The 18557-nt window shown below is 37.9% G+C and overlaps 1 protein-coding gene across 1 annotated transcript in view; it reads left to right on the forward strand.

Moving 5' to 3' along the window:
• Positions 1–18557, forward strand: part of CPEB3 (cytoplasmic polyadenylation element binding protein 3) — a 138300-nt gene that overhangs the window by 46252 nt on the left and 73491 nt on the right. Inside the window, exon 4 of the mRNA XM_023754836.1 lies at positions 10038–10061. Coding sequence (XP_023610604.1) covers positions 10038–10061 — 24 coding nt within the window. The remainder of the gene's footprint in view (positions 1–10037; positions 10062–18557) is intronic.

An 18557-nucleotide genomic window follows, 5' to 3' on the forward strand; every position in this document is an offset into this window, starting at 1 on the left:
ACAGTATTATATTAATTTTAGGTGTACACCCCAGTGATTAGACATTATATAACTAAGTGATGATTTATTGGGATATTTCCACTTTTTAATTGTTTATTACATTTCAACATTTCAATGAGTAAAATGTAGACCATTATTTTATACTAGTGGTTCTGAAGGTGTGGTCCCTGGAGCATCAGCATCCTTTGGGAACTTATTGAAAATGTCGAATCTCAAGTCCCACTCCAGACCTGCTGAATCATAAACTTTAAGGATGGGGCCCAGAAATCTGTATATTAACAAGTTCTGTAGGTGATTGTGATGGAGACTAAAGTTTGGGAATGGCTACAGTGTACCAGGGGTTGATAAACTACAGCCCTATGAGCCCACTGCCTACTTTTATAAAGAGCTTTATTGAAACACACCCACTCATTCATTTATGGATTGTCTTGTGGCTACTGTTGTGTTACAACGGTAGAGCCCAAAAAGCCTAAACTGTTTTCTATCTGGTCCTTTACAGAGAACTTAGCTGACCCCTGCTGCATACCATGGAGGTGGAGTAAGGAAAGAGGAGGAGGAAAGGAGGGAGGTGAAGGGACAGAGGGAGGAGTGGGTTAGATAATGTGAAGGACTAAGTCAACTTATTTATGCATAACTCAGAATTTTCTCATTTTGGTAGATAGCCACAGTTCAAACTGGACATCCCATTAATAGAGTTTACGTAGTATATAGGTGTCAACAGCTTTTTAGGTTAGAAATATTTTTGTCAGTAATAATTATTGGATTGAGTTCTGGAGCATCAAAACCTTGTTAACCAGAAAGTCATTGTATTAGTTAATCCTGGAAGAAATTCCTGGCTGGCATCAATTCTCCTCCCAAGTGTCTATGGATCAAATAAATACTTTGAAGAAGACATCGTATTCTCAATCCTGACTTGATGAGAGAGACAGGTATCCTGGTGAGCATTCTCACTTCTCAGTACTACTTCCTAAGTGTGAATGGGCCAATTCCTCATTCTTTGGTGTTCCTAGTACGTTCTTTTCCTCTGAGAATTACCACTGCTGAGGTCATCTAAACTGAAATCATCAGTTGTCAGAAGGACCTATACAGCCATTGATTTAAGTTTTCTCCTCTATCAAATGAGTGACATCAGGTTGTCCACTCTTATCCTTTCAGACATACAAGCTAACTCTTGATACACCTGGGGGACATCCTGGTTAAATCTAGAGTTGTGTACAATATAGCCCCTTTCCCTTTTGAGTAGGGATGTCAAAATGCCAGTGGAGTTCCTTAGGGCAGATTTCAGGTTATCTCTAAAATATATATTTCATATTTCTTTTGGCTCCAACATGCAGTCTACCTCCTAGTGAGCTCTGCAGAGAACCCATGACAGTGCTTGACAGTGCGGTTCTCATTCACTGTGCGCACATTTTGTTCTAAAGAGCTAGTATCCCCGTTTTGAGGGTCTTAGAAACAATAAAAATTTACTCCAGAGTATTCATCTCTATGTTCTAATTTCTAAAAGAATGGTCACTTTACATTCAGATTGTGCTACCTCTAATTTTTTTTCTAGATGTAGGTACATTGGGGTGAAGATGAATAGGCACGCTTAACTTGCTGAGCTTCTGCGATTTTGTGAAAGTTTGTGAAAACACTTCAGCCAGGTGGTTAGATGTAGAGTCGAATGTAAAAGGAAAGAACAGCATGGTAGTGTGTCTGCCTGAAGGAGTGAGTGTGTATTTGAGGAAAGATTGAATCTGACATGATGTGAGTTCTCTTTTGCAAGAGGGAGAGGATATAATTTTTTATTTTCTGTGTAAAGTAAAAATGAAGCTAGAAGACATTTTTCTTTCTAAAAGGTTTTGATACTTTGTTTAGATTCTCTTTAATTTTCTGCTTTTAAAGAAGATTTTGCTTATATTCTTTCTACTTGGTGCATGTTACTTAAATTGCCCCCTTTAGCCTCTAAATGTTCTCATCTTTAAGAAAAGGGGACTGAAATTAGGTCATCTTAATGATTGCTTTCATGCAGAAGATTCTATGATTCTGTAATATATTTTAAAACATCAAAAGGGTCACTCTGGCTGGTGTGGCTCTGTTGGTTGAGCACCATCTGTGCACCGAAGGGGTTGCCGGTTTGATTCCTGATCAGGACACATGCTCTGGTAGGAGCCAATTGATGTTTCTCTTTCTCTCTCCCTGTCCCTCTAAAACATTTTTTAAGAATCTTTTTTAAAAAGCTCTTTGATTCATTTTCCTTTGCCATTGGGCCACTTTGATAGGAAAATGGAAAATGATGCTCATTCATCTCATCTTTATTGTAATCTTGTTTAAAACACGGCAGTGTTTTCATTTTCTAAAAAGGGTAAAGGAACTTGCTGATGTCATGCAGCCAGCAAATCGTCATCTGTGGCTTGGACACACACTTTATTCTGCCAGTCAGTCTCTTAATCCAGTATGATTTCTACTCTTGGGTTTTCCCTGAAATATCACTCAAGTTGCATTTAGCTCCTTTATAAGAGTTAGCTAAAGAATACTTTATTGATCTTGGAGAATTAGTGCACCTCCAGAAGGATCAGTTTTACTTTCAGAACATAGTCTTCCTTGTTAGTGGCAGGAATTTTAACCATACTTCCAACGAGGCCTCTAGTCAGCGCAGACTGGGAGTCTGCTTTCCAGGACTTGGTATGCACAGGATCCCTAGGTAAACTGAAGTAGATGAAACTTTGCCTTCTTTTCTTTGTTGCTCTTCCCACACAGATACCTTTGATAATTGCATATGTTTTTTTCTTCAGCCTAGTATAGTGGAAATAATGCATTTTTGGGGAGGAAGGGCAAACAGATCGGGGTTTAAATCCTTGATCCATTACTGATTTGCTACCTGGGCAGCTTACCTGTTTTTTTTTATTTAAAATGAATATATTCCTGGAGAGTATTATACTAAATGAAATAAGCCAGTCAGAGAAAGATAAGTATCACATGATCTCATTTATATGTGGAATCTAAAAATACCTATTAAAACACTGATTTTAATTCATAAAATAACAGCTTTAAGTATAATGATGAATAAAAAACTAATGCTATGGTAGTAATAATGAAATAAAATAAAATTTGATTGCAAGGTTATTTTTCATTCATCTTAGATGATGCCACTAAAAGCAAACACTTAGAGAATGAAGTTTGTGGAAACTCTAAAGAAATTTCTGGGTACTTTCAAGGACTTGATAGGTTGAAATACTGGCTCTTCAGTATTGGGATTTAAGAGTAAAGGCTTTCAAATGTCTGTCAACTGGTGTATTACTTTACTGGGGCTGCCCTAACAAAACAGAAATTTATTTTCTCACAATTTTGGAGGCTGAACGTCCAAGAACAAGGTACCAGCAGGGTCGGTTTCTCCTGAGGCCTCTCTCGTTGGCTGGCAGATGGATGCCTTCTTTCTTGACCCTCACATGGCTTTTCTCTGTGCAGACCCAGTACCTCCTTTTCTTATTAGGACACCAGTCCTATTGGATCAGGGCCTTACCCTTATGACCTCATTAACCTTAATTACTTCTTTAAAGACCTTATCTTCAAAAACAGTCACATTGGGAGTTAAGGCTACAGTGTATAAATTTGGGGGGGACATATTTCATTTCATAACCACTGGGGAATGGGTAAACTGTGGTATTTCCATACTAGTACTATGGAACACTACTCAGCAATAAAAAGAAAAGAAATATTGTCCTGGCCAGTGTGCTCAGTGGTTAGAGCATTGCAGGTAAAATGTCCAGTCAAGGGTGTGTACCTGGGTTGCAGGTTCAGTCCCCGACCTCAGTCGGGGTGCATGTGAGAGACAACCAATTGAGGTGTCTCTCTCACATTGATCTTTCTCTCTTTCTTTCTCTCCATACTCCCTTCCTCCACTTCCCTGCCACTCTCTCTAAAAATCAATGGAAAAAGTATCCTCATGTGAGGATTAACAAAAAAGAAAAAAGAAAAATATATTAACACAGGCAACATCATGGATAAATCTCAAAAATACTGTGTGCTACATAAAGGAAGCCAAACACATTTATTCCATTAATGTGAAGTTGTCAAAAGGGTACACAAACTATAGTACAGAAAGCAAATTAATGGTTTCCAGGGGCCGTGGGTTCAACAGCAAAAGGGCATAAGGACATTTTTTAGGGAGATGAACTGTTCTATATCTTGATTATAATGGTAGTGGTTACCTCACTGTATTATTACCAAAATTGATCAAACTGTACACTTAGAGTGGTTGGATTTTATTGAATATAAATAATACCTCAACTTAAAGGGAAAAAAAGAATAAATGCGGTGGAGCCAGTGTTGACCTGGACTCAGTCCCAGCTTTGCTGTTTTAGTAGCTGAGTAACCTGGTGCCAGTCACCTTCCTGGGCCTCAGTGTGTCCATCTGGAAATGTATATTATGGCAGTTGCTTTGCAGTTAGAATAGATTTGGTTAACATTTAGCATACAGTGCCCGAAGCATGATAAATCATCAATAGGTTATTACATTTTACTTCATGGTATTTCTTCTCTTTTGTAAAGTATGTCAGTAATACTAGTATTATTTACTGTTTAGTGTTACTTTCTAGGCTTGCAAATGAAATGGAAAGATTTTTCTGAGAAAAATACAAAAAGTCAAAGAGAGAATGGTAGGAAAAAGGGGCTTTAAAACATCCAAACACTTTATGTAAATGTAGCAGGTGAAAATGTACCCCATCCCTTCAAGCATAATTTTTACCTGCTAAGTTCGTGTTGTTTATAGAGAAATTGATCTTTCAAATTACAGTGTGCCAGATTGAGAATCACTGGCCTAAAACTATGTTACCTACCACTATAAAGACAAAGATAGAAGAGGAGCATTTATGAGATAAACTCCCATCATTCCTGCTCTTTGGGAATTTACAATCTAATTAGGGAAAAGGGGACATTCTTTTAGTAACTTTAAGATCTTTAACTCATCTTTTGGTGGAATTTTTTGCATGACTAATAAATACTTAGATGGAAGCTGGACAGGGGCCATTAGATGTTTGAATAGAATTTAATTTTGCTTACTGAAGTGGAATTCAAAAAATAAGTTTGCAAGGTGTTTTTAAGAAACTGATTTTATTGCAAGGAAAGAAATAAACAATTTCTTTCTACAGTTGACTTTTACTAGTCCTGACAGATATTTCCAAGCCAGTTAATAAAATGTTATATTAAGTTCTTGTATCTTGTTCATCTGGTTTTCATCAATACAGCTTCCCAGGGACTCTGCTTAAGTTCCTGGAAATAGTGCATGCTCTCCTGATCCACAACAGAATGGAGATCTCAGTCTCCCCACGACCCCTTGTCTTTGAGCCTTTATAGTGGAACCTGTATATAATGTTACTTTGCTTAGAGAAACTTCAGCAAATTTGGGTGAATCCATGTAGTTGAAGAATTACTTTAGATTTTTAAATCAGATCATAACATGCCCTTGGGGAATCCTATGTATGAGTGCAGCTATTTTAAACCAATTATGGGCCAAGTCATAAGGAGTAACAGATGATCCCTTTTCAGCGTTTTCTCGTATGGCTAACAAGGCACCGTTCCATTAGCGTGAGAGTGCCATTCACAATGTACTAGTCATTGATCATGTAAACTTATTTTTAGAATAACTCTGGCCTATCCCACTGCCAACTGCCTGGACCTTTATTTATATACAGGGTAGGGCAAAAGTAGGTTTACAGTTGTTCATACGGAAAAATAATTATACAAGAATAAACTCTGTATTTCGTGTGCTCACAACTGTAAACTGACTTTCACTCCACTCTGTATATGTGTATATATGTATTTTTATTTTTTTATACTTTTCCAACAAGTTTTTATTATTAGTTAAGCCATACTTCAGGATCCCAGGGTGAGATGTATCCAGGTCCCCCTTCACCTCCCTGGGAGAAGGTTGGAGGGCAGAGGACAGGTGGGTGTAGCCAGCTCAGATCTTCCCAGGAAACACGCTTTCTGCCTGGTGCAGAGGGACTTGTACACACACTGGTACCATTTGCACACGGAGACATCACCCCCTTCAGCGGTCATTGCCTTCTCACAGCAGTGCAAGTCCAGGTAGTTCTGCCAGCAGTTCCTGCTCTGGTTCTAGTTGGGGAAGCGGGTGTCAAGGGGCAGTCTGGTAGTTCTTGGTTCTGGTCTCGATGTCTTCTGCCCTGTTGCTGACTCCTAAAGGTGCCCCTGAAGCAGCTCGTAGCTTAATGTGACCTTCAGCAAAGACACCTCCATCTGGCCGTTTATATGTATTTCGATGGATTAAAAATGATTCTTTACTTTTCTTTTTCAATTTTGGATTATTCAGGTTTATGATTCAAAGACTACAAAAATGGTAGCATTTCCCAGTGAACCATTCTAAAATATTTGTAATGTTTTTATTTTTTTATTGGAGTATAATATACATACCAAACCATGCACAGATCATAGCTTGATGTGTTATCACAAATTAAACACAGCCCTATAACCAGAACTTAGATCAAGACCAAAACATTACCAATACCACAGAACCCCTCTTAGGCTCCCTTCCAGTGAATACTTCCCTGGCCAAGGGGAACCACTACTTTTGACTCCTAAAAATTAAATGTAATTTTATGAGGTGCAAAATTGTTTAATACATATGAAATGATGAAAGAATTTTATCTGTAATGACTATGATGATTGATAACCAAGAATTAAAGGTCTTAGAGGAAATAGATATGACTTTTAAAGTGTATCAGATCTTATTATATCTGATAAAAATCAACACTAGCATAGAATATGTCATGTAGATGAAACTAGTCACATTACCCCCTCTTTCGCCTGTGTGGGGTTGTTTTGTGCTGGCTCATTTAAATTTATATGTTCAATATTCTTCTTGTTTAAAATTCCTATTTGCTCTCATGGGAAAGCACTGCCTTTGTGCTCCCAAGTTTCTCTACTTGGTGTTCATGTCATTACCTCTCCCTTAGGGAAGCGTTTGAATCTAATTAGTCTATTTGCAAATGGCCCTCATATGAGCACATTTTTAATCACCAACAGGGTTGGCCTACATTCTAAAGGCCATCAAGGCATGCATTCCTCCCTCCCTCGGTTGCGTACTCAGCTAACAAGCCGTATTTGTTGAATACCAGCTTGGTACAGAGCGTTCTACCAGGTTCATTAGAAGATATTAAAAGTAGTAGACGACATCAACCTTGCTCTCTAGGAATTTAACAGTACAGTGTGGTGTTTAAACCTGTGGGATCTGGAGCCAGACTGCTTGGATTTATATTCCAAGTTCACCACTTCCTAGCTGTGTGATTTTAGGTGAGATACTTAATACTGTGTCCCATTTTCCTCATTTGAGAGAAGAGTCTAAGAATACTTATGTCATAAAATCATGGGGAATACTGTTAATATGTGTCGAGCATTTTGAACTGTTCCTGGCACACAGTAAGTACCTCATTAAATTTTAGCTGCTATAATAATCATCATCATAGAGATCATAGATAAAACACTGAAATTAGAACCAAGGTAGCACATAATTAAATTCCATTGTGAATGAAGAAAGCAAGTTGAAGCATCTGAGATTACTGAATTGGCTGCCTATTCCATATGCCATCTTGCCTCCATGAAACAAGGCAAGGACTCACTCCGTGAGTCCCTAGGCTGACATGAATCCATTTATTGTCCTTGATTAGAATAGAAAAAGCAAAGAATATATAAAAATCATGTTTAAGGAAGTTTTGATTAAAACTCCCCAGTATGTCTTTTCCAAATCTTCCCCACTCCCCAATTCAGAGTGCTCTTCCTGTCCCCACACCGGTCTGGTTCTGTTCACTGGATCTGTTTCTATTACTGAATATTTAGCAGATAAAGACTTGACTGATCAGCATTCTCATTTGTCCTTTAGGTCTGATGAGTCATTTGTACCTTACTATTGTAATCATATTCTTTTTCATTGAGTATCTGGTTAGAAATTAGATATAATGAAAGAATGGAAATTTGTTGTTTATAAGAGAAATGAGTAATTTTGACATACAGAATGTTTTATTTTTTCTCAAGTAGAGGTTTTGCAGTGGGGGTTTTGGGTAGCATGACATCATTGGGAATGGGGGAAGGGACAAAAAAATAAGTGGTAGGATGTCAAAACCTATTTAATCTCTTTTGAATGTTATCTGTTATTGTTAATTCATTCATATTATTATAAATGAAGTAGGCTTTTCAGGAGGCCAAGCTAAGAAACTAACTACCATTTATTATACATTCTATGGGAAGATGAATTCCAGCTTCCAAAAAATGAAAAGTGTAAAAGTTAAAAAAAAATTTTGGGGGGAATGCATTTCCTTTGTAAGTGATGTAAACAGTAACTGCTTTGTAAGTGCAAGAGAGATTTTTTTAAAAAAATTGAACATTATAGTGAGAGAAGGAGTTAGGGAGGAAGTAGAGCTTAAACTGGGGAAGCGTGAGAATGTCTGAAGAAAAGTGAAAACTTACAGAAGATGAGATGGGCCAGTTGGTATTTTAAATTTCTAGCTGCAAAGTCTGAATTCTTTCCCTAGGAGAGAAATAGTTTTCTTTATTACTGTCTTATACTGCAAATACAACCCCAGATTATCCTTGTTTCTTGGTTTTAAGCTATTATGACACTCCATGATTTAAAAAATTGATTAAAGATTTCATTTATTTTTTATAGAACCTGGGGTTTCCAATTTGAGAAACTTTCCACTTTGAAAATAATTTTAGATAACAGGATCTCCTAGCAATTTATGTATGATACCACAGTCTTGCTCTATTAAACACCGTGACAGTGCATTCTGTGGGCCTTGAGGTTTAAGGAAGATAATCTTCAAAGTACTCTATTCTTCAGCTTGACCTGGGGTATACCCAGTACACTAATCCCTTTCTACTCTTCCAGTTCACTTTCTAGATGACAAATACAATGTTTTCCCCTCATCTATGATACTGTATGGAAAGTATGGGGAGACCAAGAGAAACTTGGTGACTGAAAATTTTATAGAAACATCTATAAAGAGTTAATTTTGTGTAAAATTTCTATGTAGTTTTCAGGGGACTCTATGAAGTGTGTGTGTGTGTGTGTGTGTGTGTGTGTGTGCGCGCGCGCGCGTATGTAGAAATTCAGAATGACCACCAGTGAAAATTTTTTAGGTGATGTCTGATGGCAATAATATATAGTATAAATAGCCCTAGCTGGTTTGGCTTGGTGGATAGAGCGTCGGCCTGCGAACTGAAGGGTCCCAGGTTCGATTCCGGTCAAGGGCATGTACCGTGGTTGCGGGCACATCCCCAGTAGGGGGTGTGCAGGAGGCAGCTAGCTCATCGATGTTTCTAACTCTCTATATCTCTCTCCCTTCCTCTCTGTAAAAAATCAATAAAATATATTAAAAAATATATATATAGTATAAATGAATATGTATAAATTAGAAAAAAATTTAAAGAACTCTATCTATATCTGATATAGATAATGGGCCGCAATGTAAATCTTTATGAATTGTGTGAAACTTAAGCACCTAGTGTGTCTTTTCAAATGGCTGCCACGTCCAGTTGAATTCCCCCTCCCCCCCCCCTTTTTTTTTTTTGCTGGTGAACACTTTTATTTTTATTTATTTTATTTTTTTTCCTTTTTAGGGGTTGCTATTCTTTTTTTCTTGTTTTTTTAAAAAAATCTTTATTGTTGAAAGTATTACATAGGTCCCCCCCCCCATTTAACCTCTTCCAGCCCTCTTCAGTCCTCCCTCCTCCCCCCAGGCCTTCACCACCCCATTGTCTGTGTCCATGGGCTATGCATATATGCATAGAAGTTCATTGGTTGATCTCTTCCCACCCACCCTCCCCTGCCTTCCCTTTTCCCTTTAAGGTTGTGATTTAACTTGTTCTTCATAAAGGACTTTTAAATATAATATGTCTGCAGTCCATTTAAACAGTATCTCCAGATCAGTTCTGAGAATACTTAGGAAAGGTTTGTGTGAATGTTTTTTTTTTTTATTATTATTTCTAAGTTCATCATTTTGATACAAATACCCATGGTTTTCTTCTGTGTTTACATGCAGCCAGGAGCTATGGGCGGAGACGAGGTAAAAAAATTTTTTTAATGAAATCTTTTGCTTGCCAAATTGTGAGTAAATATGATTGTGTGTATGTTTATATCTGTGTGTGTGTGTAAAACAGTTAATGTGTGGTATGATGTCCTATCTTAATTATTTTAGTGACATAATTCTCTCATATGTTCATTATATATTTTTTGTTGTTAGTTGGTAATTTGTTCTTTAATACTAATAAAGACATAGCAAAGACTATTTCTACTGGGAAGTTTTGTTATATGATTTATCGTGAATGATCTTGAGGGGATACAAAAAAAATTTTTTTTTTTTTTGGTCCTGTATCCACTGTGTTCTTCTCCTACCACTTAGAAGCAGAAGTTGGGTATTAGAAGGCAATTCTTGATCTTAGTAGGTTGACTGGTGAATTTTTGTGTGTGTTATATCCAGAGGCAGATTTACTTTGAAGCTAAATGAAGCTTCAGTTTCAGGGAACCTCACTTTCATGAGCCCCCTCTACGATCTTTAGTTTTGTGTTCTTTTTGTTAAAGAGGGATCCCCAACTGTATAGTTGCTAGGCCCCATAGAACTTGCATTTTCTCCTGGTCACACCCAAACAAAATAATATTGCTCTCATTTGTATAATGCTTTAGCCTTTCTAAAGTATTCCCACATCTGTAGTTTGTCCAAATAATTTTAGGAAGTAGGTAAGCTTAATGTAGTAGAAAGAGTATGAGATTTAGGATCAAGGACCTAGATTGTAATCATTGCTTTATCACTTTAGTCTGGTATCCTTATCTGTACATTATGAGGTAATAGAACCAGTCTTGTTCAACCTCAAGAGTATTAATGAAATTATAGTTTAAAAAATGGGAAAGGAAAACCTATCCATGTAAACTAAAAGCATTCCAGAAATATAAATTGCTTTGGGACTCAACTCATTTGTAGAAACTGGGAGAAATGAAGTAATTTACTTGCTATGTGATCTCAAGTTAAGATCAGAGGCAAATCTGCTACCTTTGTCTTTTGGTTACTTATTCGGTGTTGTTTACCCTTCATTGGCTGTCTCTGACTTTGTAGTTGAATCCTGAAGAGAAGATAACATTAAATTCATAATATTTTATTATTTATTTCATGGTAAATATTTGTTGAATTGATGAATATTGGCAGAGCCTAATATGTATTTGAGTTGCCATTGAAACCTTCTTTCATGGTGGAATCATTTTCACCTCATGGTAAAGAAAAACATTTGTGTTGTTGATTATTTTTAACCCTGGAAATAAATACCATTTAACATTTTTAACCTAAATTAATTATTATTTTGTTTTTATTTTAGAGAGAGAGGGGGAGGGAGAGAGAGAAGCATCAATTTGTTGTTCCACTTATTTACACATTCATTGGCTGATTCTTGTATGTGCCCTGACCAGGGATCAAACCTACAACCTTGGTGTGTCGGGACCATGCTCCAACCAATTGAGCTATCCGGCCAGGGCCTGGGGTAAATTATTTTTAAATTTAAAGTATAGAAAATAACATTACTAGAAATCATTTTGTACCATTTCTTTCTTTGGCTGCTAGAAAAATGATCACTCTCAGGAAGGAATAGGGAGTGGACCATTTTACATGTAAGATAAACACCATCTGGAGGGTCGATGGCGGGGACTACACAGTGATCAGTCGCCAGATCTTGTTAATATTTTCCCACTGGTTTCTCAGGCTTTGCCCCTCTCCTTCCATTTGTATTATTTCACCTTTCTGAAATGCCACTGTGTCCATGTCACACCCCCCTTTCCATTCAGGATCCCCATCATCTGGCTTCTCCCCGTTTCCCCAGCGCTTTCCTCTGCTTCTGCTGCCTTACATTCTTCCTTTCTTTTCTGGGTGCCCTGATTCTTCAACTGGAGATAAGTTCTTTGAGGACAGTTGTCTCTTTTCCCTGACACTGTGGTAATTCATATAGTTAGCACTTAACAATGCTTAGTGATGAGGATTGCTTTAAAGTAAACCCACATCTATGCAGAACAGAGTTTGGCATTATATTTTAAAAATTATTTTTTACAAGTTATAGTATATTAAATATAAGATCACCTGTAGTTTCTAAACTCATGAAAAAGAATTACTCTTCCTATTTCCATGTTACCTTCTCGGTATCTATTTGTAAGTTTTGACTCAATCGTTTTCAGAAGCCATGATCATCTTTGCATCAAATGCTAAGCTAAACACTGCCTAGATCAGCAGACCACCAGTGGCCTGTGAGGCCCAAAGGGTTGGCGACCTCTGGCCTAGATGACTTGAGGGTTGGCGACCTCTGGCCTAGATGACTTGATCCCTACTTTCTGTAAGTCTGCAGTTTGATAGTTGTAAATGAAGAGAGAGAGAGAGAGAGAGAATGTGAGTGTGTACATGGGGGGAATAGTAAAAGATGAATGTTGACTTTATGTAATGAGGAAAGAAGGTCTTTGTTCCATACTTTTATTTGGTCTTCTATTCCCAAAGCTATAAAAGAAGAAATGTCATCTTCTTTAAATGCAGTGACATAGCTAGGTGAGATGGGGCAGGTGTACCTCATATCCACTTTCATTCTCAGAAATATACTCATCTGGGCCAATGCTGCATAATATAAATTTGATGAACTGGCAGGTTTTCTCATGTTCACATATTTGTGTGACTAGAGATTATATTAATACTTGATTTGTTTCCTCCAAACAAAATTTAGACTTACCCCAAAAGCATAAGAAGTAAGCTTGCTGATGTATGTTGTTTTATTCTACCTATGGTTAAGATTTGCTATAACTCACCCTGGCCAGTGTGGCTCAGTTTGTTAGACTGTTGTCCCATACACCAAAAGGTCACAGGTTTGATTCCTGGTCAGAGCACATATCCAGGTTGTGGGTTCAATTCCCTGAATATGAGAGGCAACCAGTCGATGTTTCTCTCTCCCTGTTCATCTCCCTTTCTCTCTCAAATCAATAAAAATTAATTAATTTTTCAAAAAGATTAGCTATAACTCATAATCTATGTGTTACATATACAGAGTGTGGCAAAAGTAGGTTTATAGTTTGTATGGAAAATAATACAATAAATAATAAATAATAATACAAGAATAAATTTTGTGTTTCAAGTACTCACAACTATAAACCTACCTTTGCCCACTTTATATATGTCGGTAAATATTTTAGGAATAGGAAGCAAAGGGAATTACCTCGCAGTTTTGAGATCTGTCAGCAAGAATTAGGCCAGTAGAATCTTTCACCTCTCCTGAACCTGGAAAAGCTGCCTTGAATAGGTAGAATTTCAGGAACACTTTCGATAATGGAAGAGGAGGGGAAGGCAAGGCACTCTAGGTATGTGATTCAACTTGAAAGAAAGCTTTGAGGTGAGATTGGCATGACCAGTTGCTTGGAAGATATGTCCCTGAGGTGTGCAGTGGGGGCCAGCTGGACAGGCGAGGTTGGCAATGAGATGGTCTGTGCTGCCTTGATGAATGGTTGTAAAACAGAGGGGAAGACTCCCAAACACAGATATGTCAGGCTTTAGAAGGAGGGTTTCACGAAACAAATAATGAAAACCAGAGAGAACTTGGGCATCAACAGAAGGCTTAGGTGGGGAAACAAGTGTTGGAGGGTAGACTCTTTGCTTCCAGTAGTGTAGTTGAAGCGGCAGTGGTTAGGGAAGAAGAAGAATTAGATATGAAAGAATAGGATTTGAAAATGAATATTGATTGTGTATAAAGTATTTAAACATCCAATTACATTTTCTGTTGATACTCATTTTTATTGTAGAAATGTGTTTTAGTAGACACATGTTGATTTCCCTTGTGGAATCAAAAGGACACCAAAGCATTGTAGCATTTTCTCTCAAGAGTATTCTGTTGTTGTTTTTTCTTAGAAGTATTCTGGTTTTCACAAGCTCTGATATGTGTTTTCCTATATAACTGCGCCCCCTGTTAGAAACTAGTCTAACAGGTGGTATACAGGATCTTTGCCTTACATTTAGCAGCACTCCTGACCAAAATATATGTTGTGTTTTTCATTGTACATGAATTTTTATGGACTCTGGGAGACTTCTGTCCATATGTAGACATGTTGGGTGTGTGGCAGTGCTCTTGCTGCTTAACAGCATTTCTTAATCAAAGAGCAGCAAGGAAAATAAAAAAGATCTTTTTAAACAATGTAAATGAGCAAATACAAATAATGTTTGGAGTTATTTTACTATTGGAGTTGCTGTTGTAAAATGTACTTCTGTGTATATTTAACCCATAAAAACTTTATTGACATTAATGGATGGCTTAGTTGATAACAGTGGTTCTAAAAAGTCAATAAGACAAATTTGTATACCAAGTTGGCGTTGGGTCTTTCTGCCAAAGCCTGCCCAAGGGAGGAGAGATCAGCTATAGCAGTGGAACCATAATGCAAGCATGCCACCCTGCTTATTCAAATCTGATTATGTGAGCTTTCTTGTCTAAAGGAATGGTTGGTTCTAGAGTGAAACATGGACAGCTAAAGAAATTTCTGAGTGCTCATGATTAAAATCTCTGAAATGTTACTGTTTATTGTAATAGGAAACTTTGAGCACAGGACATGGTATGAGGAATAACACTAGTTTTTCACCTTTGCAAGAAGGTGCCTAAAGAAATAATGAAGGAGGGGCTCTTGGTGGGCCACCCTAATTTCATTCATTACGTGTTTGTGTGCTTACTCTAGGTCATATGCTGGGCTAGACGTTAGATGTGTTCTGTCTCTCTGCTAAGTGTTCATTCTAGTAGGAGAGAGACACACAATAAATAAATGAAACAAACATTTTTATACTCAAAAGTTATGATAAGTACTAGGCAGGAAAAATGGGAGGTTCCCTCCAACATAGGATGGTGTTCACTGAAGAGATGTTATTTAAATTGAAACCGAAAAGATGGAAAGACACTATCTTTAAACTTCTTTATTATGGAAATTTTCAAACACACACAAAAATAGAATAGCTTAATGAACTATATACCCATTACTTAGCTTCAGTGATTATCAACATTTTTGCCAATTTTGTTTCATATATTCCCCCCTTCAAGTATTTTAAAGAAAATTCCAGACATTATAAGACAGTTATTTTAAGAGGCTTTAGGCAAAGTATTGTGTGTGTGTGGGGGGGGGGGGGGGGAGTAGTAAAAGACCGAATGTCACAACATTGATAAATCTTGAAAACATTATGCTAAATGAAAGGAGGCAATTATAAAAGATCACAGATCCCACTTTTATGAAGTGTCCAGAATAGGCAAATCTATTGAGATAGAAAGTAGACTAGTGGTTGCCTAGGGCTGAGAGATTTGAGGAAAATGGGGAGTAACTGCTATTGGATTACGTGGGTGAATTGTATGATATGTGAATTATATCTCAATAAAGCTGTTATTTTTGCAAAGGGGGGTGGGACTTGACGAAAGAAAAGGCTTTGTGTGTTTGAGGAAGTTAATAGAGCCCAAAATGGCTGAGCTTGGAAGGGGAGAGGGGAGAGTGTCTTAAGAAGAGGCTGGAGGAAGGAAGGAAATCTGATCATGCTGGGCTTTAGCTCCTGGTGAGGATTTTGAACTTGGTCCAAGTACAAGAGGAAATCTATGACTGTTTGAAAGCCAGGGTCAAGTGATTGGATTTATGTTTTTCAAAGAGCACTCTGGCTACTGTTTGGAGTGTTGTGAGAGAAGTGGGCTGTCTAGTTCAGAATGATAGGCAAGAGATGATGATGTTTTAGGGTAGGGTAATGGCAATGGAATTGGAAAGAAGTGAACAAATGGAAGATAGATTATGGGAGTTGGAATCTACCCTCTTTGATGGCATTAGATTGAAGAATTGAATGTGGAAAGTAAATCAGAAGGAAGACTGAAAATGATGTTCAGGTTCTAGCTTGAGCAATTGTATGGATTGTGAAGCTACATATTGAAATAGGAGTGGGAGAGAATAGGTTTAAAGTAGATGCCAAGAGTTCATTTATAAACAGATTCAGCTTGTGATAACCAGGAGATACCCACATAGCAATACCAGGAAAGATGCATTTCTATCTATTTGTATAGTAGGGTTTTATGGAAGACTTTTGTGTAATAAAAGGAATTCTGCTGCCCTCAGAGATTTGAAAAATCTCATCTAGTTTAAATATATCAATATGTAAATGAGACTCAGGGAAGTGATATATCTTGGCCAATGTCACAGATTAATGCATAGCTTAGAACCTGACTCTCTTACGGGCAGTTTTTTTTAAGGGAGTCATACCATTTAATCCACTTAAAAAAATTCCCAAAGTGATTATTTCCTGAGCTATTTGCAAAACTAAGATGAAAAGAGTCCGGCTTGGAATGCATGCACTGGGCCAGAAGCGGCCTGGTGCTATTGATTGACAGCAGAGGCTCTGGTGGGGGCTCACAGGTAGGTCGGAGCAGCTTTGGCAGTCCAGCTGGAAAGGAAGCCTCCGGGGGTAGAGTTATCTTGGACGAGCCTTCTGTGCTTCAATAGTGCTTTGCAGGTATCTTACTTGGCATTTTTCTTACAAGGGTCCTTCAGGTTTAAGTCATCTCTGCATTCAGAGAGTATTTTTCTAATTACTGGGCCAAAAATTACATTCTGGTTATTTTTTTATTTTATTTTTTTAATATGTTTTTATTGATTTCAGAGAGGAAGGGAGAGGGAGAGAGAGGTAGAAACATCAATGATGAAAGAGAATCATTGACTGGCTGCCTCCTACACGCCCCACACTGGGGATCAATCCCACAACCCAGGCACGTGCCCTGACCAGGAATCGAACCGTGACCTCCTGGTTCATAGGTCGACATTCAACCACTGAGCCACGCTGGCTGGGCACATTCTGGTTATTAATTGAAAATAGATATCAGAAAACCAGACCATTTGGTAGAAAAGAAAGCCAAATGGCCAAATCATAGCAGATGAGAAGCTTTTCTCTGGCTTCTGTTGAAATATTGAATATGAATATTTTATATGGAAGTATCATGAGGTTAAAGCAGATTTATATACTAGATGTATCAGAATATAATTTTTTGTTAGGTAAAATGGCTTACTTTAAGTATTTGGTCTGGGGGAATGTTTTCATTAAAGAAAAGAAATACATCAGGAAGATGCTAGTTAGTGAAGCAGGGCCGTTCGTGGGATGCAGTTTGGGTGCAGCCTCTTCAAGGGTCAGTTTCTAGTAATACATGTCCAGGAACTAAACCTTACCGTCTTCCCAGGGATGATTTGTCGTGAGGGGGATGGATTTATGCCAACCAAATGAATGTACAAATACCAGCCTCACAAGGGACCACTGGACAAATCAGAACACCACTGCTTTAATTTATTATGGAGATGGATGCACAGAAATACAGCGTCAATGGCTGGTTACTTGTGTACTAGTTCAAGAGTCACCTCTTGCCCTAACCAGTTTGGCTCAGTGGATAGAGCGTCAGCCTGCGGACTCAAGGGTCCCAGGTTCAATTCCAGTCAAGGGCATGTACCTTGGTTGCGGGCACATCCCTAGTAGGGGGTGTGCAGGAGGCAGCTGATCCGATGTTTCTCTCTCATCGATGTTTCTTACTCTCTATTCCCTCTCCCTTCTTCTCTGTAAAAAATCAATAAAATATATATTTTTTAAAAAAGAGTCACCTCTTCACAATAGCAACACACTAAATTCACTTATAGTCTTTCAGGAGCTTGTCATTGGAGTATAGGAAAATAAATGGTTGTCAGGCTACGGAAATATCAAATGAGCCATTCGGTCCCACAGAAGAGTAATCCCACCAGTATGATAAAATGCTTTTATCTCCTGTTGGTCTGCGCTGGGTGAACCTACAAGTTCTTCCTCTTCACTTCTTTTAAATGCCTCCTGCAGACTAACTTTTTGTTCCATCAGCACTCCGGGCAGTCACGTTACAGTGAGATGGACTAGATTATGGATTTTGCAGTCCATTCCTGAGGATATACTTCCTTTAACTTGATTGAGCTTGGATGTTTCCCAACGCTCTATCTATATACTTCACACAGTACCTCTTTCGGTGGCTGCCTGCTATAGATGGGCAATCTCCATGGTTCTTACATTTGAGCACAGGGTTCACTGGGGAAATCTGTTAAAAGTGCAGATTTTCAAGTTTGACCTCCACAGATTCTGATTACGGAGATCTGGGGATGGGCCTCTTAGTTCTTACCCACAGTTAGGGAAACATCATGTATGTGTGAATTCTTAGTAGTTTCATTTCGAAGGGCCACTTTATTACTAAAGTCTATGGTACTCTAAGTACTAACTAAAACAGAGATTTGGTTTTAAAACCTTAGAAAGTTTAAGTATCCATAACCAATTTTTAAAACAGTCCAGATTTTCACAATTAACTCTTGCTTTTATTTTCTTTGTCAAAATACTCTGGGGAAACTGTGGTTATGTTGGCCATGCAAAAGCAAGTTCTCCTTGTTCTAGAATGTCTTGAACACCCACTTCTCCTTCTTCACTGCTCTGGTTTAAGACTTCCTCATTCTCTCACTGGACAGTCACAGATTTCTTCAGACTCTCACCCCA

Source organism: Myotis lucifugus, unplaced genomic scaffold (genome assembly GCF_000147115.1).
Source record: "Myotis lucifugus unplaced genomic scaffold, Myoluc2.0 scaffold_66, whole genome shotgun sequence".
Classification (NCBI taxonomy): domain Eukaryota; kingdom Metazoa; phylum Chordata; class Mammalia; order Chiroptera; family Vespertilionidae; genus Myotis; species Myotis lucifugus.